General features: G+C 38.9%; 1 protein-coding gene across 8 annotated transcripts in view; it reads left to right on the top strand.

Moving 5' to 3' along the window:
- Positions 1-23301, top strand: part of RBM33 (RNA binding motif protein 33) — a 102566-nt gene that overhangs the window by 43284 nt on the left and 35981 nt on the right. For all 8 annotated transcript variants that reach the window (XR_007908641.1, XM_051812881.1, XM_051812879.1 and 5 more), the window contains exons 11-14: positions 15294-15453; positions 16362-16693; positions 17275-17523; positions 18316-18603. Coding sequence is in view for 7 of the 8 variants with exons in the window: in XM_051812881.1 (XP_051668841.1) it covers positions 15294-15453; positions 16362-16693; positions 17275-17523; positions 18316-18603 (1029 nt within the window). In the remaining variant the exon portion in view is untranslated. The remainder of the gene's footprint in view (positions 1-15293; positions 15454-16361; positions 16694-17274; positions 17524-18315; positions 18604-23301) is intronic.

The raw sequence follows: 23301 nt of genomic DNA, 5'->3' as shown, positions 1-23301 counted from the left end.
CATAAACCACATAAAAATTATCCTGTGTTGATGAGTGCAGTGTTGAAGGAGGAAAGTAGATGTCTGAACATCTGTGTAGTATCACACAGTAAATTACTGGACAGAGATCAGATGTGTTTGAAAGAAGCAGATTTCAGAAACGTGCTGTGACTTTTGATTGCCCTGTGGCAGACCTGGTTGGTTTTGGTGCAGAATACTTTTCATACAGGACATGTAGCTGAGGAATTGTGATGAACATATTTTGTACAGAAACTGAGTTTTTGAATTGCCATTTTTCTTCAGTGAAGTCTTAAAAGGTTAAGCAGTAAAACAGCAGTTTCATTAAGTCAATTCCTGTTATATTTTATCTTCAATAAAATGTTTCTGGAGCTATTTTTCTGTTAAAGGTATTGTGGTTTTCAGAGGAAATTTTCTTCACCAGCCTTTAGTATTATGTAGAGACCTTATTTACATTTTAAAAGCAATTTTAATTGTTTTTTTATGAAAACAAGTGTCTTGCATTTGTTTTTCTTTGACACTAAGTTGATTTGCCAATAAACACAATTTGAGATGCAAAAGCAATTGGAGGATAAGGAATATCTGCAAAGGCATTGTAACTGGTATCTTTGAAGTGTGTTTACATCAGTGTAGAAAAATTGGAAATTAATTTTTTTTAAAATTGACTGTGAAATTAGATTTTAATTCTGTTCACTTTTGGTTTCGTAAGTTAAGAAATGCTGCAGACCTAGGTAATCTGTATGCAACAGTTTTTAGAAGGAAATAAAATAAATGAAATATCTTTTGGAAGGACTCTTGCTCCTTTAGCCTGCAGGAAAAACTTCACTGCTTGCTGCCTTTTTATTTACATAAGCAGTGCACCAGAAAAGAGTCCTGTAATTAATTTTTCATAAGGGGGAGGAGGAGGGCTGTCTAACCTGAGAGGATCCAGCAGTGTCATTTGGTGGTTGCCCTGACTGGTTTGGGTTTTTTCTGCTTCAGCTGGTAACATGCTGTATGACCCTGAGAAAGTTACTTCATCTTTCCATGACTCACTGAGTTGCAAAGTGGGTATAAAATGGACTTCCCTTATGAAGTACTTTATAAATTTTGCATAGGTTATCAGTCATATTAGGATTAGGAATTAAGTGTCACTGTGTACATATCTCATGTTTGTTTTATTAAATGTAGTATGTTAGCTCTTGAGCTGAAGTCAAATTTACTTTCTGACTAACGTTTTATCTTGCAGAACTACCTTTTTTGCTCTGTTACATGTCAGATGCCTTTGTGCCATTAGAATTCACTTGTTTATGTATAAATGTTCACTTACAGCAATACAGCAATGGTTAGACAACTTTGACAAGCCATTTGAAAAAGATCAAAGACTTGTTCCAAACTATAGTTCATTCGTCCTTTTCTTCACTGTATAAAGAATCTCTGGATATGTAATGACTTGAATTTGCTCTTGTTTTCAGGATTGCATAATCAAAGGATAATAGTCAGCTGATTTTTCTGATGACTTTGTTTCTCAAAACCTGTGTGGTTAGAATTAAATATTTGCAGTCTGCTTTCCACTTTAACTTTAAACTGGATGGTTTCTGTGAGGTGGAAACATGGGAAGTAATTAAGTTTTGGCAAGGAAAAGACCAGGAGTGGCTAGTGCCATAACTGAAGGAAAAATTTGCCTCTGAGTTCTCTTCTTACCTAGGAGAGAAGCCTCTTAGCACAGAGAGCCTGTGTGTGCTCCCAGCATGGGAAGAGCTTCAATCAGAGCTAATCAATTGCCAGTCATAAATCTATTGGAAACCAGGTGTTACTAATTTAGGGCTGATGGAATGACTTGTAACCATGTAATGGTTAATTCTTAGAGCCCTCTGCAGAAGGATGTAATTGAAGGGTTGAACAAAGTTGTAATGAGCATGTTAACATATGGTGTGAGTTCTAAATTATGGGAAATATGTAGTACTACATCAGGGTAGTGTTGATCAAGATTGAACCTTCTTAGAGTGGGAACTGATTAAATTCCCTTAACCTTGAATCTCAATTTTAATATTTCAGTGTAGAGTTCATTGTTCAATTATGCCTTTCTTAAAACTTAACCCATGAAATGTTTAGAGAGGAAGTGCTAGAAAGGATGCAAGGAAATTAATCTCTGTTCCCTGCTTAGAGTTATTTTAACATTTACACTAATCTTGAAGAAAGCAATGAAGTTATCTATCTCTTACTCTATAAGCATTCAAAGTGACTTCGTGTGAATGATATTTCAGAGCTATATGCTGCTGATAAGGACTGAATGAGTGATAGATCAGAGGTGTGTCACAGCTGAGAGATGTGGTGGACTTGTGGTAACTGGGAGTTAAAGAGGTGAATTCTGCTTGTCTGAATTGCACAGTACTCTTGGGGTGGCTGCAGTTCATAGTAATCCAGTCTTCAAGCGTAGTTTGAATTAACCTGGAATTGTGCAAGTGCCAACTGCCTTTTTTCTTTAAACTGTTTAAAGAACAGACCTCTTTGGCAGAGTCCTCCTGAAGGTCTTGCTTTTGTCATCTGCCTTTGCTTTAAAGTGGTTAAAATGCCTTCTCCCGAGTTCTCAGCATCACAGTTGGTATTTCACAAATAACAGTCTGGTTTGGGAAATGATCCATTTAGAGTAAGGTGACAGAAGACTTTATTCACAGGCTAGTTGTATGTGTCTTCTGAACTTTTCATGTGTTGTCTGACCAATTTATTAATTCCCGTGGATGCCCTGGTGCAGATATGGAGCCTGTGGGTTTTTTGTCACACAAGAGTGACCATTGTGGTTCCTGTCCTCCATCCGGTGTTTATTGTGTGGGCTAGTTTCTCTTTCCACTCCTGTGCTCTGTGAAGAAAATGGGGTAGAACAAGGGAAGAAGAAATTAAATAGAAAATGGAAGAGGTATTTCTAAATGCTTTATATGAAGGCTGCTGTTAACTGATTATTATAGAGGTCAGATCATTACAGAGTATGAAACGAGGAGCTATGCTGATGGTCCAGATGACACCAGCACATTCTGGGTCTGAAATACTTCAGTGTTTGCCTGAAGAAAAGTTTATAGAGGCTTTTGGCTTCAAACACCATTTATTTAACTTAATTAACACAATAATATTATGTAGCACACGTGTACAATTTTTTTAAGGACATACAAAAGCGGAAGAAGTGTTGTCATGCCCACTTTGGGATAGAGTGTGGCAGAGGAGAGATGTCAGCATTCTTCAGCCAGAAATTGTGAGGTATCCCTACCATCCAAAACTGGGGTTGGACTGAGGAATTTGGAGAGATGAGAAAGTTGGGGATAACCTGCTTCACCCTGTTAAAGGCAGAAAAGAGGAATTCCTCATGTCTGAGGCCATTTCCCTTCTCTCTGTGACCCAGATTCTCCTCTGAAACTGCTGCAGAGAGAGCAGAGCCTGTCAATGCAGCTGTATGCCTTTTGCCAGGAAAATTTTGAGGAAGTTGGAATATATTCTGATTTAGGCACTGTCCTTAACCTGTCACCCTGGGTGTGGTGTGAGCCGGGCAGATGTCCATCCCACAGACACATTTTATTAACTTTGGTCAACTTGAGTTTCAGAGCTGGAGTCAGGAATGGTCTGAAGTGGCACAAAGCACAAGATGAAGTGACCTGAGTGTCTAGTGACTAATTTGTGTGGCTTTTAATGCACAGAGCTTTTCTCTTTTAAGAGGACACCTTAGTGCACTGGGTTGGTGTCTTTCACATAACTGTTGGATTCAAGTCTGAAAATACTGAATTGTATTGCATGAATTATGTTTTATTCAATATTTTTAAGACTTTATTACAGTGACTTGTCCTCAGGCCCTTGTGAATATCCTACATCACATGTCTTTTTGGTTCCCAGTGTGTTTTGATATGATTTGATTTTGGAACTTAGCACTCCTGTTTAAAATAATCTTTAATCTCAAAGAATGCATGATTTTTTTTTTTTTCCCTTAAAAACCTTAGTAAACTTTTTTTATATTCTCATTGAAATGCTTCCACTTGATCTTCAGGACATGAGGTGGTGTCTTAAATGGATGCTGTGAAAGGCAGTTGATTAGTTTTGATTTATTTTTTTTCATCATTTCTGGAAACTATTTTGAATTCTGAGCTTTTGAGTGTTGTTTGTGATTCAGACACTGTTTTTAAGTACTTCATGATTCAATCTGTCAGAGGTTTTTAAACAAGTGACCAGTCATTGCTCAAAACAGATGTTGCTGTCCTTCATGACCACTTGCTTGAAATTTTTCTTCTGAAAAAGGAATATATTACTATTTTACAAATTAATTCTAAAAAGTACATTAGAAAACAGTTTACTTATTTTTCCTAGGTGGTCCTTGGACTGACATGGATCAGCCCACACCACCATTTTAGCAACCTTGGGTTGGTTTAATGAGATTACCGTGGATCTGTGACTGTGGCTGTGCCACCTCTTGCAGGATACAGAGGCAGAAATTTGCAGTGCTTTTGAAAACAAAACTCCTTGCAATAGTGTTTGTGGTTTGTTGTAGGAAATGCAAATAGGGAGTAAATTTTTTTCTTGTTGTTTCAAATTCAACCATAAGTGAATTTGAAACATGTGAAGGTTTTCTATCAACTATTATTAAGATGGTAGCTCATATTCTGCAATACTCACAGTAAGGACAAATTCTAAACAGTCCTGCATCTGAGCACAGAGAGTCATTTTAGAGTGATACTTAGTAACTCGTACGTTTGCAACAGTACACATGTAGGAGACGAACTGGTAATGGAAATAAAAATTGCTACTTGTGAAATGATTCTCTTACTTCCTCACAATTATTCTGCTTTAGCTATGGCTTCACTATAATGAGTAACAGTAAATGGAATTTTCACTCTATCGCTGTGTAGCAGTGGCAGATCACAGGTAGTGTAGAAAGCATTTTGTTTTCATTTACAGGATACATGGTATCAGGTGGTGTTGATTGACATTTCTTGGATACTGCTTTATACAGCATTTCATGCAAATCATGTTTGAATGAGACTGCTGCATCAAATTACATTTCTTTCAGATTATAGCCCTTGCAGGTGTGAGACAGAGCTTGTTCAGCAGCCAGCAAAAAGCTTGTGTTTTTAACAGGTACTGTTTTCACAACTTGACTGCAAAGCCCTATAATTACAGCACTTAAGATAGTGAAGGAATGATGGGCACTTTCTCTTATCAGATCTATAAGTAGTAGCAAGCAGATGCAGCATGAGATCCCTCCAGCTGTCAAGTATTGTCAGGCTGACATAGAGGGAATGCAGTTTAAAATGCAGGTGACATAATACCCAACATCCTCCATTTGCTAGTGGGCTTCTGATTAATCACGATTACCATACATTATCATACCATCAAATTTAATCATATCAATGAATTCCCATCTGCAGGAGGAGCAGCAGCAGCTAAACATGATGGTAACAGCTATTAAATAAGAGAGAAATAGATGGTTTCTAAATGCAGTAACCCTTTAACTTGTCATGCTAGCTCCAGTGTGCACATGCTCTGTAGATATTAAAATTGAGCAGAAGACTTGTGCTTTTATATTTTTTAGTTGTTGTCACTTACCTTTCTGCTAAGTGATTGCTGTTTAGTGCTGCCAAGTTAAAAACAGAGTTGTAGATTTTTTTTTTACTCTCTGTTAATGATGCTGGATTTTCTTCAAGCTCAGCTTTAGCACCTGCTAAATACAGAATCACAGAGTGGCTGAGGTTGATTAGGACCTCTGGAAGTCACCTGATCCAGCCCCCTGCTCAAGCAGGGCCACATAGAACCATTTAGCCAGGCCCATGTCAGGATGGCTTTTGAGTATCTCCAAGGATGGAGACTCCACAAGCTGGCAACCTGTGCCACTGCTCAAGAGTGAAAAAGATTTTATTTATTTAGATAAAAATTGTACATTGTTTTTTTGTTGTATTTGTATGAATGAAATTTGAAGTTTTTAAAGAATTGTAAGCAAAGCACAAATTTTGATCAAGGCAAAGAGCAAAAGGTATTATGCATATGCTATTTTGCCATTAATTAGGCACTGTTAAAGAAGTACTTTGAAGAAATCAAGACTTGTAAAGAAATCCAATTAAAATACACAATTGCCTTCTGAGTACAATGCACTAAGAGTAATTTAGTGCTTAAACACTGAATAGAGAACTGAAATATATCTACTATAATGTTAGGGAGTCGTAGATGATAGTATAGTTGTCTTTAGCTGTTTCACTGAGCTGAGAAAATGTCCTTTTAAAAAGGAATATAGTACATTTGTGTCGTCACAATACAAATAAAGTAAATCTATAAACTGGTATTTGTTCACCTTCTGCACCTTCATTTTTTACCAATTCTTTAGAATGTGAAAGGAAAAAAGCTTAATTCATTATAGAACAGTCAGTCATTACTGTTTACAATAAAATAATTTAGAGGAATGTTCTGGGTTGTGACTGTAGGATTCTTTTCCCAAGAAGGAAAAAATGTTCAGGCCTTCTTACAGAACACGTAAGTAGTACCTGCAAGCACACAGGGAGCTCTGAGTATGTAAAATTTTCACATCAACGTATTTGTAAGGTCAGAGATGTGTAGAACACCTCAAAAATGAGATTTCCTTACACAATTAAAAATTGTGAATCAGGTAATTTGGCTACTAAATAATCAGGTCTGAAATATCCTTTGCTAATACAGGTGAAAGTCCAGGTTAGCAGCAATTCTAATTTCTTCTATAAAGCTGGCTGCTTCTTGACTTTTTTTGTAGCAACCTGAGCATCTTCTGTTGAAAGGAGAAGCATCATCCCCAAGTCACATTAAGGTTCTCAGTTGTTTTTAAATTAATTATAACTGCACCTTCAAGCTTGGAGTGTAATGTAGAAATCTTGAATTTAATATTCATGATCCAGTTTAGTTGTAACCACAAAGTTGTTTCTAACTGTCAGTGACTTGCAGGTCACCAAGATACACAAGGTCAATAAACACTGTGGTAATATTTCCATGGAGAAGCCTCTAAGTCCAATGGAAATATATGAATTTTGTTAAATTTTATCTCATTAGTTCTGAGAGCAGAGGAGGCCCAAAGGTTTTGGATCCCTAATTTTTTACACATCCCTAAAACTGTTATCTTTCAGAAAAAAAAAAAAAACAAACAAAAAAACCAAACAACCAAAAAAACGCAGAAGGATTTTGTCTTTAAATAAAACAATTATGAAATTCTCATCTTTCAAGGGAGAGGTCATCATTCTAAATGGCACTAGCGTCCCTTACACTCTGACTCCAATTCCTATTTGTATTGTCCTTAATCTTAAAAAGTTAGAGGGCACCAAACAAAAAAGATCACACAGTCTTCTACACCCCACTCCTGAAGAGGAGGATTCCATGCCTTTCTCTCCTTGCTTGTACTGGTTTTCCATGTTTTCTGAATTCTGCTTTGAGACCTTTAACAGTGAAAATGAGGCATTGGTGATTTCTCTTATAGATGATCTGGACTTGTGCCTAAACCTCCCAACACTCTTTCTTGTCTAGGGGAGTTGTGTAATATCAAAGAGAAGTTTGTCCAAGTTGGGTGGTACATTTTAATATGAAAAATTACCTTCAGCTCTCTCAGACTCAGTCTGCCTGTAATGCCAGGGTCTGTGCAGTTCACATACTCAAACCAGCACTTGGCTATCTCCATGCATTTTCCCCTCAGGAAATGTATTCCAGAAGCTTTGAAAAGACTCACATATGGGTAACATAACAATTGTTGTCTTAGCTTTCATGGCCAATATGAACTTTAATTTTTGTCCTTGTTTGGCATGAATTTAAGGCATGAATTTTTATATCAAGTGATCTTATACTAAATTCATCGGGAGATCCACGGTGCTTGCTAGGTTTCTGTTCCCCTTGATGGACTTATGTGATTGTCATAGACATCAGAGGAACACTACTGAGTCATTTAAACTGTATTTGAAGAAATATCAAAATAAATTTTATAATAAAAAAATTCTATGAGTGATTCTCTTTCTGTATGCTGTGCACAGTAAACGAAAATACTGTGAAACTTAAACATGAGGACCCATCCTTTGTGGATTATATAGATATATATTTCTACTCGAAAATTTTTGAACCATATCCAAGATATAGGAGCAGGGTTTCCTACACAAGAGGATGAAAAGTCAGTTCCTTGCATCAGAAGGTAGGCATTTTAGGAAAGCTTTTCAAAAAGTCTAGTAGCTGCTGAAATAAGAGGATTAACATCTTGTGACAGATGGCTATAGTTTTAATTGTCATAGGTTACAGTGGTCATTATTCTTTGCATTTAAACCATATAAGAAGAATTAACTGAGTGGCCCTGCTTAACTGTCAATGGGGTTCTCCTGGCTCTTTGCATTTTAAGTGAGATTAATAAATGAAAACATGTTGTAGAGGCAGGGTGTATTTTATTGAAAGATTCATGAAGTTTCAATGACATTGTTAAGGTATTTAATTAGTCTCATGAAAAAAAGTAGTGACCCTTTTAGAGAAGCTGATAAGTCATATAATAGCTGTTAGATCCTCTTTATTCCTTGCTTTATAAGATTAACTTTGTGCTAAGCAATTTATGCTAAGTTTTCCCTTTTATTGGTAACCAAAGTTATCTGTGCTTCATGAATAGATTATTGGAGATAACATCATGTAATTAACAAGAGATGCAGAAAAGTAAAAGTACAATTTGTGTAAGAATTGTATGAGAGAAAATGTTAATTTCTTAACTAGGAAGGATATTTAAAAGGATAAAAGGAAGGCAAAATAGTGCAGTTCTTTGGAAGGATTAAAGTAACCTTATCTCGTGTTCTTTCAGGTGAGATTGCCTGAGTGTGTGAAAGTCATGTTCAATGAGCTATTCACAACTCTAATGAATTGTAGACACAAGTTTGCGTTGCCTTTTTTTTTTCCCCCAAAAAAGTGATTGATAAGGTGTAAGTTGTGCATTAGCTATATTGAATAATGGAAATTAGTAAAAGAGGAAATTGCACAACATGCGGTCATTCAGAATTGTGTAAAAATGTCAGTCTGAGGTGCTGTAAATTATGGGGTGTGTGGGAGGAAGAGTTGGTATGCTTTTTTTCTTTTTAAGGGTAAACTTCACAAAATTAAATATTTAGACAAAATAGCTGTCAGTAGCACTTCAGTGTGCTGTTACCTTCTCCTTTGAACTATTTCTAAAATGTCTGTGATTGTGGTCTCTTTGGAAATCCACACAGAAGTCTTATTTCCAATGTAATTTCCTTCTAGACCTCAATTCTTGTATTATTACATACCACCTTTTTAAAAAATTTTAAAGTAAAATTGCACGAGGATGAATTAAATTACAGAGTTCAGAGCACTCCTTTAAAACAGAAAAAAGTACAGACCAAAATTTACTTTCTTCGGTAGTTTAAGAAAAATCTCAATGATCAGTACTTTGCTTTTGGTGTTCACGCATTCACACGTTTTGGTTTTCAGAGAAGAAAAGAAGGAATGGTCAGACTATGTCCCTTTGCAGAGGCTGTTTCAGAGCCCTCCAGCTTTCCAGAACAGCAGTTTCTCTCTCAGGTCTCTGAACTCCTCGTTACCATTACTGTCTGCAGGTGGTGGTTCAGAAGTGCTGCTGTGCTGGTGGTGGTTTGGGAAGGGGCGTGTGTAGGTTGGGGTACATTCGCTTCAGATGTACCAAGAGAAACATCTGCTGTTTCCTGGTTCTGTGTTCTTTGTGCAACTAGCTTTAAATCTAGCTAAAAATTCCATTTGAAGAGCCTTTCCTTGCACTTTGGTGCATTTCTAAGTAATCAATGTGCTAATGATGCTAAATAATCACTCTTAATAATAGTGTATTATCCAGTAAGGATGAGAAGGAGAGGACACTCCTCCGAAAAGTTACCATATGTGCTCTGCTGGGTCTTTCTCATATGGACAGTTGGCAACTCAGCTGTTGCAACCATTTCTGTATGAATGTGAACCAGCCTTGTGGGATCTCACTGGAAAGGCACATAAATATTTTGTCATTTCCCCCAGTGTCAGAGTGGGCCCCAATGTTGGACTGAAATGTAGAACCCTGTAGCCTCGGCTGGTCATACAAATTTGCAGTTTTCTTTTTTTAGGTTGAAGCCTGTTTACTTTAAAAATAGGTATTTTCACCACTGTGAGATTTACTGAGTAGGGAAGTTTGCTAAAAGATTTAATGATGGTGAAGTAATAGTTAAAATGATTTTTTTGTAGAGAGTCTTAGCTGATATGTGTACTGAATAGTTGGGTGTAATTTGAAACTGTCCGGATACCAAAACCATGAAAAATGGGAGCAACTACTGTGCATATAAAGATTTATTATGCAACTATGTTACAGTATGCTTATTTTATCAAAAATAGACCATTATGAAACCTGGCTTTTGCACCTGCTCTTCATTAATTTTTGAAGTTAAGTAGCTTTGTATGGTCTTTTCTACCAAATACCAGAGGGCACTTGGGGGTTATTAGCAACAAATTCTTGCTGAATGTAGAGTTTAACACTAATGTCAAAATAATCCACTCCTAAAATTGTAGTTTAACTACTGTTAAGCAAAAAACCAAAACAAAACCACCCAAAAAACCAAGCACACCCTCAAAAGCTTTAAGTAATGGAGAACTGTTACATTACTTGGTACTGGTTTTAGGACAATTAGAATTTGGCATAAGTAAAAGTTGAAATTGTAATATTATTATATTTCTATTAAATTGAAAAAAACTGAAATGGCATTTCAGAAAAATAGACAAACATCACTCAGAAAAGTACTCATCCTGGTTCACATATTTTCTTAAAAGTTCATTTGTGTCTGGAAGCAGTAGCTCTAGTTGAATGTTAGAGTTTTAGTTTCACATGGAGTGTGTGAAATGAATCAATCACACAATCGAATTCCTGTTGGAATTATCCTGAAAACTTTTTCAGAAGAAAAATCTCAGCAGTGTAAAATCTGAAAATGCAACCTTCTGCCTGCCCACGTTACTGTCATTTAGGGCAGAATTCTATTTTATTCTTTAGGTATAGTAGAAGCAAAGCTTGTTTAGGAAAAAAGTGGAGGCCAGTCTTTTTTTCTGGCTGTAAGAAGGAAGAGAATCAAACTAATTTATTTTTCTTTTTTTTAGAAGCAAATATTGGTAATTCGTTTTTCAGCAAATAACAAATGTCTTTGCAATTAATTTCGCATGATTGGCCTTTGGTTGTCAGCCAAGAAATGTGATCAGTCATATTTTAGTAGTTCTTCAAAATGTCATATACATGAAGTTAGAAACTGCTCAGCAATCAAATAAGTAGGTATTTGTTAGCAATACTCAGTGTCTGTGTATCTTGCAGCTTTCCTGTGGTGTGATTTATGTCAGCCATACTTCTGGAGTTCTGCCAGTTTTGAAACTTGTAGGTTCCAAAAACCTCAACACTGTGTGTAAACTAAGTGCCCTGAAGGGGAAGGGTCGTGGGTTTGGCACTAATGGATCCTGACAGTGAGGGACTTACTAATCTTACTTTAAAAAAAAAAGTAAGTGGAAAACCCCCCCAGAATTCTTAACTGCTAGGGGTGGAAAAAAGTAGGAAGAGGTCCAAGCTTGGGATATTTTCTTCTTGCTCTTTGTTGGACTGTTTTGGAGTTATTTTAGCCCAAACTTATGTTGTGGGATGTACTTGTATGAAATACACAGCTAATAAAACTAGAGAGAAAAAAAAATTCGCAGTGTATCTTAGTGAGCATTTGTTGGGATTTTTTGACACCACCTTTTGGATAATCTGTTACTTTGTTTTAAAATCACTGAAAGTATTTAGAGGACAGTAAATGTTTGCTTCTTAAGCTTAATGAACACCTCTGATACTGAAGATCATAGCGAGCCTGAAACTACCATTGCTTGTATTTTTAACAGTAAAATATCTTGCTGGTTTCTGGGTTGTGTAACTTTTTGTAACATTATTTTTTTAAAAATGTGAGCTTTCTTAGATCTAAAATAACCTTGTATTACTCAGTTCTAAAACTTACCCAAATCTTATTTCATAAAGGTTTAAAGTTTCCTTATAATGGGAAATATAAAGCTGCTCTCGGTGTGTGTAATACTAACAGACTTCTATGGCCTAAATCAAGATCCTGTGCTAGTTGCTGGCCTCATTTTGAATCCTTTTGGTTGAAATTTTCCAAATACTTTTATGCCAAAATTGAAACTGTGGAAAAATATTGTTATGCCCAAATGAGTTAATTTAGAAATGTTTTATTATTGCTCAGTTTTCAAGGAAGAAAATTGAGTTTGGCTGCACTGAGGATGTTTCAGTATGTAAGAGCTGTGTGAAATTCAACAGGACTTTCCATGCATTTGCAATTCAGGGCTGCCTTGGCAGGAGGTAGATCTGATTTTAATAACAAGGTTGGTAGGAGAGGGAAAGCTGGTACAAAGAATTGTTTATTTAAAGTACAAGTAGAGGATCTTTTTCAGCCTATTCTCACTGGCTTCTGTCTCCCTGCTAGGAAAAAGAGGGGAAATGGCCTGGAGTGAGAGTTCAGGAAGGAAGTCAGGGTCTGGGTGGGGCAAATAGGAGCTCCTGACCAGCTGCCACAGCACAAGACCACCAGCTTGGAATCTGGAAGCTGGGAGTCCGTGCTGGGATTATGAACCAGCAGACAGAGTGAAAGACATGATGGGGATGAGAGAAGATATCTGAAGCAAGCAGGATCAGGAGAACAAAATGACAGATTGGGTGAAGAATTAATATTGGGGAAGATGCTTGAGAGTGGGTTACAAATGTGGTCATAGAAGGTGAGATCCCTGCTTGTTTTGTAGCCTAAGCCTGTTACCTTTGAGCCTCACACTAAAACTGAAGTTTGACAGGGGAGAGATTGGACCGGGGCAGAAAACACTGAGTTTGGAAGAAGCAGGTAGAGGAGACTGTGATTACTGCAGAGCCATTTGGTGCTTGGAACCAAGCCCAGCCAGATCATTGCTGCTGCCAGTGCTTCAGCTCGGGTGGCAGATATGCGATACTTAGGATTTATTAGCCTGGGTTTCAGTAGGTTTCCACATAATTTGTTTTTCACTGCCTATTTTAAAAATGACTAAGGTATATGTAGGCATGTATTTTGTCTGGGGAAAAATGTGAAGAATCTGAGAGGTTCCAAGTGAAGCACCCTGAAAATAAGAAAAAGCAGGTTGTGTGTCAAGACCGTGTTCTCTCCCTGGCTGCGACATGTGGATGTGGTTACGTGCTGTAAATAAGACGCAAGATAAAAACCGTCTTGTGTGAAACTGCCCTGATGAACCAGGTTCTCCCATGCTACTGTTGCAATGACCTTGTGCATTATCCAGTGATAAACTAATAACTAAATAACTGAATACCACTTGGTTTGCTGGGTGCCTCCCTCGAGGATGTGCAACGTGGGGAAGAGCTGTAAGAGCAGGAGTTTGAGAAATAGCCTTTTATCATCAAGGCTTCTGAGGTGAGGGAATGCATTTAATCTTTGTTTGAAAGTACCTCTGGCAGTTCCTATGTGTGGTGGTGCTAGAGGTGTGTTTTTGGGAGCAAAGGGTCAGGATCTTCAAGGTTTGTGTTCAGTTGCTCTTTTGGCAGGCAGCCAGTGCTGTTCTGCTCAACACAGGGGAAGGGCAATGCAGTTGAACATCCTTGTTCAGCTAAACCTGAACAGATTTTTATGGGACAAATAAATGTCAGGTTTTTCATCCCAAATAGCTCCATCTTCCTCCAACTGCTGCTGTTTGCAGACAGCCTGTGAAGTTCAAAGGTGTTAGTCAGCTCCAAGGTGGCAAGAATATTGTGTGTGGTAACTGTTCACTTGCGGAAGTGTAGCAGCTCCTCCTACAAACAGTGTGTATGTTATGAGGAGTGTCATGCTTGAGTGTAATATAATGTCTTTCCACTAAATGAAATACCCACAGTGACACTGACAAGGGGATATAGGCCCTTTAATCTCTAGGAATGATAAAGTATTTACAGTTGATGGCTGTATAATGACATAAAATAAGTAGTCGCAGTCTTGCTTCCAAATAAGATGTCTCAGTATCTCACATAACCCCATTTAGGTGGTTTCAGGAAGGCCACAGATTTAATAACACCTCTGTTCCTCAGTGCCTCCCATCTAGATATTTGGGCCTGGCCAATCCCAGTTGTATTGTGCTGGTAGAAGGGTGTGAAGCAGCTTTGTCTTGTGCTACTTAGTGAATAGACTTCAGTTTCCAGGTCAAATACCCATTTTTGCAGTGTGAGAAATTCTTTTCCTAAAATGTCAGTGTTTGTGCAGTACAAATAGGATAGAGGAAGACCGACTTGGTGAGGGCAGCTCAACAGATAAATGATAAACCACAGCAACTTAGTTGTTTGACCCTTTGCTGATGACCATACTTCAGTCTATCAGGGAGCTTTTGGTCTGAAATCTGTTTTGAAAAGCTTGTCTCCAGCAATGGCAAATTTTAAGCTTCAAGGTGAGCGTCACATATAGACAGAACACATACCACCACTGATTCCAGAGTCCTTATAAAGAGGAAAATAAGAATGTTCGTAGATTATTTTCATGACTTACTTGATTTACTCACATAATAAGGAAATGCTTAAGAATGAAGCAGTTTATTCTGTATATCAGGGGTTGCCAATGTGTTTGATATAAAAGTAAAAAATGATTGTGTGGATTACTCAATAAATGTCTTCTTCAAAGTTCTGCTTTTGGATTAACATCCTTCCTGTAGTATGCAAAGGTTCACTTTACATTAAAAAAAAGGGGGGGAGGGGAGGAGAAAAAACCCTATATCTTACTGGAGGAAATAAAATTTTGTCCTCTTTCTTATAATGCTTCAGATGCTAAGCTGTCAATAGACAGAAATGTTACACTCTTACTTCCTTTAGAAAGATGATTTCTTTAATTTTCTGAATACCGTAAATTGTCCTCTCCCCCCCTTTTTTTTATAAGTAAAGCTGCTTCACTTTCTGTAGGTTACATTGTACTAAACTGATGATGAAGAATGGTACGGTTTAAGAAGATAAATGTCAGGAATGTCTTCTAAAGTAGACACTCAGATTTTTTTGGATTAATGGGAAAGAAGGTCAATAATTGCATGGATTTCAATAAGCTTGAGAAGAAATGGTATTCCTGTGGTGCTAGTGATTATTAAAACATTGTGAATTCATTTCAAGATACTGTACTCAAGTTTAATATATCTTCCATTTTGAAGGAATGACTCGGCAAGGGCTGTCAATTTGTGCAGGAGATAGTTCATAAAGCAATTGTATTTTTAAGAGGAAAAAAGTTATAGTAGACAGTACATAAATTTCTGGATGGTAGTCTTAATTTTGATTCTGCCTTATTAAATAGGGCCCTCCAGACTTCCAGCAGCATACACCCGGACCAGTTCCTACTAATTTCTCCCAAGCCCCAAGGCTGCCAATCCAGGACCAGTGGAGAGGGCCACCACCACCACCACCACCACTCCCTCCTCCACCTCCTCAGGATAGAGATCCTTTCTTCATAGCAGGTAAGCATTTTCATTCCCATTAAGAAACAAAATCCCCAAATCCAGTTTTTGTAAAGTGACTCTGCAGTGGGAGTGTATATCCCACACCATGAAGAGTTTGGAAGAACCTGAAGGCTGGAAGATCCTGTTTGATGTAGCCAGACTGGTACATGCCAAAAGTTCTGGTTGTCTGGTATCTTTTAACTTTTTTTAATGTAGTTGTATGTTCTCATCTGTAACTACCATGACTGGATATTTATACAGATACGAAAAAAATAATATCTAAGTGATTATTGCATTAAAAATGTTGCACTTTTTTATATCTCAGGTAACAAGTACTCTCTATACACTTGAGTTTACACTAGTAACTCTTTTTAAGCTGCCTGGACTGCGTGTGCAGTGTAAGAAATTTGTCAAGGTTAGCTAGAATGATACAACCCAGAAAACAAAATAGTTAAGTGCATGTTTATACCATATATATGTTTCATGTATATATTTAATGTATATGTTTACAGACATATAATGTATACATTTACGGTGTATATGTATACAGACATTTTACACACATACAACATGTAAAAAATTGCTAAATATCCGGTCAGCCCACGGTATCAATGTTTCATGAGTTCTTGTGTGATTTAAACTATAATCCTTCATTGATTTTATTACAGTAGAATTTCAAAAAGGTATTGCTGATTCCAGCAAAGTACCAGTTGTGCTTGTCTTGCAAGGATCAATTCCTTTTATACACAACTGGCAGGAGCAAGAGAAACATAACCTTGAGGGGAGCTCTTAAAATGAAAACATCCCATACAGTTTTGCATTCTGCGAATTTTAGGTTACTTTTACAAAACTATAAAATAGAGCTCTATGTTTCCTAAATGTGTCATGGAGAGGTTGTAATTTAATCACTTATCTGATTCCCGCAGATCCAAGGTTCCCGGGTCATCCCTTGTTTGAGCAGCGGAGCCCCCCACCGCCACCCCCTCCGCCGCTCCTGAACAGCGCCCACCCGGTCCCTGCGCAGAGCCCGATGCCGTTCAGCCAGCCCGGGCCGGCCTTCAGCCAGCAGGGACAGCAGCCCGTGTATCCCAGGGAGCGGCCCGTGCGGCCCAACATGCAGCCCCAGGGGCCGGTGGGGATCCTCCACTTCAACCAGCCGGGCTCGGCCAACCCGCGGCCCTTCATCCCCCCGCGGCAGCAGTTCCTGCAGGCGCCGGGACAGCCCTTCCTCTCCCCGCACACGCAGCCCAGCATGCAGGTACGGGCTCAGAGGAGTCACGGAACCAAATCGGGGGACTCAGGCGTGCAGGCGGGAGGTGGATGGACCTGTGGCGCTGTCGTTGCCATGCCTGGAAGGCGGTGGATCTGCTCCGCGCTGCCGCATCCCAAGATCCCGTATCCCGAGATCCCGGCCCGGGCAGCGCGGGGCGGCAGCGCCCTCTGCCGGCACCGCCCTCTGCCTGCGGGGAGCGGGGAAATGTTTGTGCGGGACCTTTCATGGTGTCTGTTCTGAACGCGGGGAAACCCGCGGGGAAACCCCTCCCCCTGGGGGAGGGGGGAATAATAAACCTCCAGACAAACAAAAAGCCAGTTTAAAAGTCATTAGAAAAGGGTGCACCCTTGCGTTTGTCTGTTTCCACTTCAGCTGTTGGCTTACAGAGGTTTAAGTGTAGAACAGCCTTGCACTGCTTCTGCTAGTCTGCTTTTCACTCTATATAATTTTGGTTTAACCTGGTTCATAGCTACCTACAGATGTTTTAAGGATTTGTGAGGCTGGAGCTACTTTTCTTCAGGAGTTTATTACCTTGAAACTAAAATAATCTTTTTCTTCATATGAAGGGTCCCATGCATCCTCCATTACAACCTCAGCCACAACCTCAGCCTCAGCAGCACCATCACCAGCAGCAACAGCAACACCATCACCAGCAGCAGCAGCAGCAACACCATCACCATCTCCAAGGGCCTCCACAGCCCTTGATGCCCATGAACCAGCCCCAGTTCAGGCCTCACATACAGGCCACACAGCAGCAGCCAAATAACAACAGGATGCAGTGTCAGCCACGACAGGGTCCAATGAAGCCAAGGCATGTAAGTACCGTGTACACCAGTGTTGCCTTGCATAGTTCTGCATGAGTAGCAGGCATTTAAGCACAAGTTTCAGAACTCACTAGTGTGGTTTTTCAGTCACATTTATTCCCTTTCCTTCTTTCATAATTTCTTACTTATTTTCTGTCTTGGTCATTTTATAATCTACTTTGAAAAATACAACATGTATCTTCCCCTTTTTCTTTTCTCCTCCAGTCTTTAGTGTTCTTCTTCACCTGGGTCCAGTAGGAGATGTTACAGTTACCCAAGAAGTAGCAATATAGGGCTTTTGAAGGATAGGTTTGCTTAATAAGACTTTACAACTGCTGGTAGCCTGTGACTGTGTGCGAGCCCAGTTCTCTGACACTGTCTTTCAAGTTGAAGGCCTCTCTGTACTGCTGCTAATCAGCTTTCTGGTTCAGATAGTGCCCCTCATGTCTTGTGAGTTTGCTTCTGTTGCTTGGTAGGTTGGGGTAGCGCAACAGTCTGTAGCAGTGCTCAAGACAATGTGACTATAGTTCAGAATAATTGCTTTGATTAGGAAAGTAAGTCACATAGTGAAGCCAATTTCTGAGAATGGTGTTTGAAAAGTGAGATTAAGTTTTGCTTTTAATTAAAAAAAGGTTATTAAAATGTTCTCATTTCTATAATTTCTCTTCTAACATTAAAAATATTGTGCCTCTTCAAACAGTTTGTTTCCCCAAACTTTACTAAATCAGGAAAATGTGAAACTAAAAACACTTTAGCCTGCTTTGTAGTGGAAGTCTGCAATTTCTTTTCCTTCCTGCTTTTCAGAGTACACCATCACAGAACATTGTCAAGCGTTCAAATCAGCAGCTACAGTCAAGTGCTCCAAGGAACAGTAACTTGCGCGAGTTGCCGATAGCACCGTCCCATGCCATGGAAATGAGCAACAACAGGCGAAACTCCACCCCAGCTGCTCAGGTCAAACCCATCACCAGCACCGTGTCTGCCAACAAGTCTGTTGGTGGTGGTGGAAACTCCCAGGGAAGGCCTGAAGTGAAAGCTAAAGCAATCACACCAGTGGGCCAAGCAAAGTCAGAGGGAAAATCTGAACCAGAGGTAAGGGATTTTGTTGTTGTTAAACAAAAGAACAGAACCCAAACAATCCAGAAACAAAGTTCCCACCTTTTGAAAACTTTTCTAGTCTGACTTATGAATTGTAAGCACACTTAATGTGTTGTTCAACAAATAATTTTTGGTGCCACTAGAGGCCTCCCTTCTGAATTGCACTTTTCTCCATTAGTGCAATAGCAGAAACAGTCTCCATTGACAAAAAATATCTGGAAGGTTGGCAAGGCTGTGGTGAATCTGTTTTGCAGGAGGAGGAGTCATTTCTACTATGAAAAGGCAGAGTTTGAGTAAAGGTCATCAGTGATACAAGCCTCTGAAATACTTGTTTTGTCCATTTTTATCTTACAGAATTAGGATTTTTTTTCAGATGATCATATTCTAAATCAGAAAGCCTCTTCTCTTTCATTTTTTTTATGATGCTGTATGACTCAAAAGGAAATAAAAAGGGGGTATTTGGAGGACTGTCTTCCTTATACTGTTTTCCTTCAGGCTGTTCAGTCTCCACTAGGGCCTTGGGCATCCACGCAGGAGCTTCTTGCTCTTGAAGAAGAAAATCTCTCTTTTATGAAACCTTGTGATGTGAGGGAAAATAGGAGATGCTTTAAAGCTTTCCATTTTGGAAGAAAATGATGCTGTTTGCTCTGCTAGTATTCTGCCCAATAAAAAAAAGAGACACCAGCATTTTCAGCTCCACTGGATTATGTAGTACGAACAGATGACCATTTCCCTGGAAGCTAGAGAATACTCTCCGTGAGCACTGTTAGTTTGAGAGAGTGGGTAGGATTGCACTGATGGTGCTTTTAATCTCAATCATGATGGCTAAATGCACCCTGTGTACTTTATCAGCTCATTCTGTGAAGAACTGTAAATCGTCATAGCTGTAGTTAACCATGAATCTTGTCTCATGGACCAGGTTTTTCTTCAACAACTGTTGAAAGCTTTAATTGTGGTAATACTGTCTTCCTTCTAAGCTGCTCATGATTACCTTTTCATCTTGTTCTTGTATTAGGGATGGTCGTAACTAATTTCTACAAATGAGGCACAAAAGAAACCCATAGCTAGCAGCGTTTGACCTCCTGTGCACTTGCTTTTCAATGGAAGTAAAAAGAAAAATAATCCTTTTTTCAGCTTTTAATTGTCACCTTTTTTGGAAAAAGTATTTAATCTCCTTCTCCTCGATTTGGTCTCTTGGAATAATCTTAGTCACAGAAAACGTGCCTCAGAGAAGCCTCTGTCTTTAGGTCATTAGTAAGGTAAGTCTTGAAGCAAATCAGCTGCAGGCCTCCCCATCTAAAACATCCTGAAATTATTCTATAGTGTAGTCATATGAAAATTAAGGCATTCGTTCTGAAATATCTCTGGCAATGTTAAGAAAAATGTATGAATATTTTTTAATTCCTCTTAATCAAGTGAATTAAAAAAACCCCAACCAAACAAAAAACCCAGAGCAGTCGTCTTGTTTTCTCCGTATTATGTTTTAAACATATTCTAACAACCTTGTAGTTATCAAACCAACTAATCTTACTTATGTGAATTCTTGGGGTATTACAAATCAAGCTTTCTTTTTGTTTCTGTGTCAAAACTATCTTTGAAAAAGAGTCGTCTTGTAAAAAAAAAGAAGTCTCCTAGTGTTTCCTGTTATTAGCCGTAGAAGTACATACTTGGCAAGAAAATTAGGAGAGTGTGGGAATGTGTGCACACACAAAATCCTTCTCCTTCCAAAGCAGACCTGGAATAGAGCTTTATGCTGCAAAAGGTGTAATAGCAGTTGTCCGTTTTTGGCTGTGCCACTGCAGTGGTCTTGTTCACTGATGGTGCTTAATTGTCACTCCTGCAGACAGGATTGGTGCACTAATAGTGATCATTTCCAAGCATTTAACCATATTGTTCCCTGGTGTTGTAATGTAGGTTATTACATTTCTCTCCTTAACCAGAATGTAATGTTTTCCAGTCTTTTTTGTGTGCTTTTCTTTACCTAACTTCACCCTGTTCTTTTGCTTTCTATGAAGATGAGAAAGAGTTAAGTTCTGTCATATTTTCTAGCTGTATTGCTCATAACTGAAGTGGGCAGGTTATTTTGCAAGTGTCTTCAACTGGAAAATTATTAATATTTTCCTTGCATCTTTCTTCCCAAAGAATCAGTGGCTGTATTTGAGTGCCCTATCATTCATGAAGCACAAAAAAAGAAATAGCAATATTGGCTATTAGAGGTTTTGCTCACCTTAAATATAGATATTTGAAAGGTTTCCAATGCAAGTGACTAGAAGATTAAAAACTGTATTTCTGCTTTACTAAGGGAACACTTGTGGTCCTGTGAGGCTGCAAAATACTGACCTTAAATGCCTGTTTAGAATAGCTCTTTCTCTCTAGGATTTAAACTTGTATATCCTTGGTCTGAAACATTGTTTTGTCAATGAAATTGGAAAGTCTTAATGATGTGGGCCTAATTGTGCTCATGCTGAGGTCAGCTTAGGATAAGAGGAATGAAGGCAGTATTAAGAATTTTTGAGTTTAAAAAAGGAGAAGAATGGAGAAAGGAGATTTTATAATGGTGCCTCTTATACTGTGCTTAGAAGATTCTTATCATAGTTTTTTTTCCAGTTGGAAGTTGGCAAGAGAGCAGTTTGTTTCTTCAAGTAACTTGTAACCTTGTTCTTCACTCTCTTGTCTAAGAGGTACAGCACCTGTGTTTTGTAGTGTGTTTCATACCTTTCTCAGGTTCATGAGCTGATTTTATCAGCATTGTGAAATGTGTGATGTGTACATGTAGGTGCTCTTTATTTAGGATATTTTGTGGGTTTGAACACAAGCAGCCAGATGATGCAATTTCACAGAATCACAAGTTGGAAGGGACCCACAAGGATCATCAAGTCCAGCTCCTGGTCCTGCAGAGGACCATCCCCAAGAGTCACACCATGTGCCTGAGAGTATTGTCCAAACACTTGTAGGCTGTGTCAGCCTTGCTGCTGTGACCGCTGCCCTGGGGAGCCTGTTCCAGTGCCCAGCCACCTTCTGGGGGAAGAACCTGTTCCTAATATCCAACCTAAACCTCCCCTGGCACAGCTCCAGGCCATTCCCTCGGGTCCTGTCCCTGTTCCCCACAGAACAGAGATCAGTGCCCTCCCCTCCTCTTCCCCTCAAGAGGAAGTTGTAAAATGTGGTGAGGTCTCCCCTCAGCCTCCTCTTCTCCAGCTGAACAGACCAAGTGCCCTCAGCCGCTCCTCACACGGCTTCCCCTCGAGGCCCTTCACCATCCTCGTTGCCCTCCTTTGTGTGCTTTGGATTTGGCTGTACCATTTACAAAGACTTGGCATGAATTTTTTGACAAAATTGCTCTAACCTCTTATGTTTTTATTGTTGCAACTGAAAAAAATAAAGGCAAACCTGCTGAATAGATTTGTGTTTATGCCACAGATCAAACCATTTTGACTCTGTTCTTGCACCCATTCTACTGAGGGACATAAGTGAGCCTCGTTGCCCAGTTCTTTTTTTTGTTCCTTGATAGCAAACCAGAACACTTACAGTGTCTGGTTCTTATGACTCAGCATTCAATTCTATTAACTGGTAATAAATCCTTCAGATCTCTGAAAAGGTTTGGTTTTTTTCTTTGTGGTTTTTTTTTATTTATTCACTACACAGAAAGCAAGCTACTGATACTAGGACTTAAATTTCAGTAGAAAGTTTAATCCCTTGTTTTACAGCATGTCTTTGCTGCCTTTTCTTCAGTTAGCAGTGCCTTTCTAGGTTCCCCTGGAGAAGGATGTAGGACTCCTGCTTCTCTTATAGTACTCTTCAGCTAGATTCAGAAAAGCAGCCTGCAACATTGTCTTTTGGTACTTTCCATCAAAGCTGCCTTAGACCTTAAGGCAGAAGAAAACCTACAGCTAAGGCTCAGTCTTCCCTTCAAACCTCAGTGAAATTGTGTTCAAGAGCTGTTCAAAGATAGATGAGAATTTCCACTTAGAAAAACAGAAAAGCAAACCCACCCCAGATGAAACTAAAATTCTCAAAACCTGGCAGAAAAAAACCTTCACAAAACCGAGGGAACTGATTTGCATCTCTGACCTTTTGTAGTCTGCAACCTCCTGTAAAAGGAGGAACTATATACAATGTACTGTTTCTTCATATTATGGAGCTTTCTACACAAAACATGGGAAACATTAATAGTTTGTCCAAGACAACAGGTATTCTATGGTTTTTTTGCTTCTTCACCTACAGATAATGTTGCTTCCAAATGCAGGATGTGAAAATTATAACAGTTTGAGCTTTGAAGGATGTCTACTTTTTCCCAGTTGATTCTGTAGGCAGAATACTTGCTTCCCTTACCTTTTTCTTTTTTTTTTCTTGGTAGTGCTATTGTTTGTTGGACAAATCTGTACTGGGCTTATTAAACTAGTGGGATGAAAATCACTGTCAATAGGCATTGCCTTTTGTTTTCATCTCTTGACCCAATATGCTCTCTTGCCTGTTCTGTATGCTGAAGCTCCTTACTACATGCTATAGGTCATTTATATATACTATAGATCATGTGTATACTCCCACTGTAGTATAATGTATATCAGGTGCAGTTAAAGGCTGAGCAGGAGGGGATTTAACTGTCCCTGTTTTCATCCAGGTGAGGAGTCTGCTACCCTTCTCAGTCTGTACTGTTGGGTCATTGTACAACTAATTCAAATTAAACCTGAC

Source organism: Manacus candei, unplaced genomic scaffold, assembly GCF_025592945.1.
Source record: "Manacus candei isolate 608988 ecotype Guabito, Panama unplaced genomic scaffold, ASM2559294v1 h1tg000089l, whole genome shotgun sequence".
In the NCBI taxonomy this organism is placed as follows: Eukaryota; Metazoa; Chordata; class Aves; order Passeriformes; family Pipridae; genus Manacus; species Manacus candei.
The sequence above is the reverse complement of the archived record's forward strand: the minus strand, read 5'-3'. Positions and strand labels throughout refer to the sequence as shown.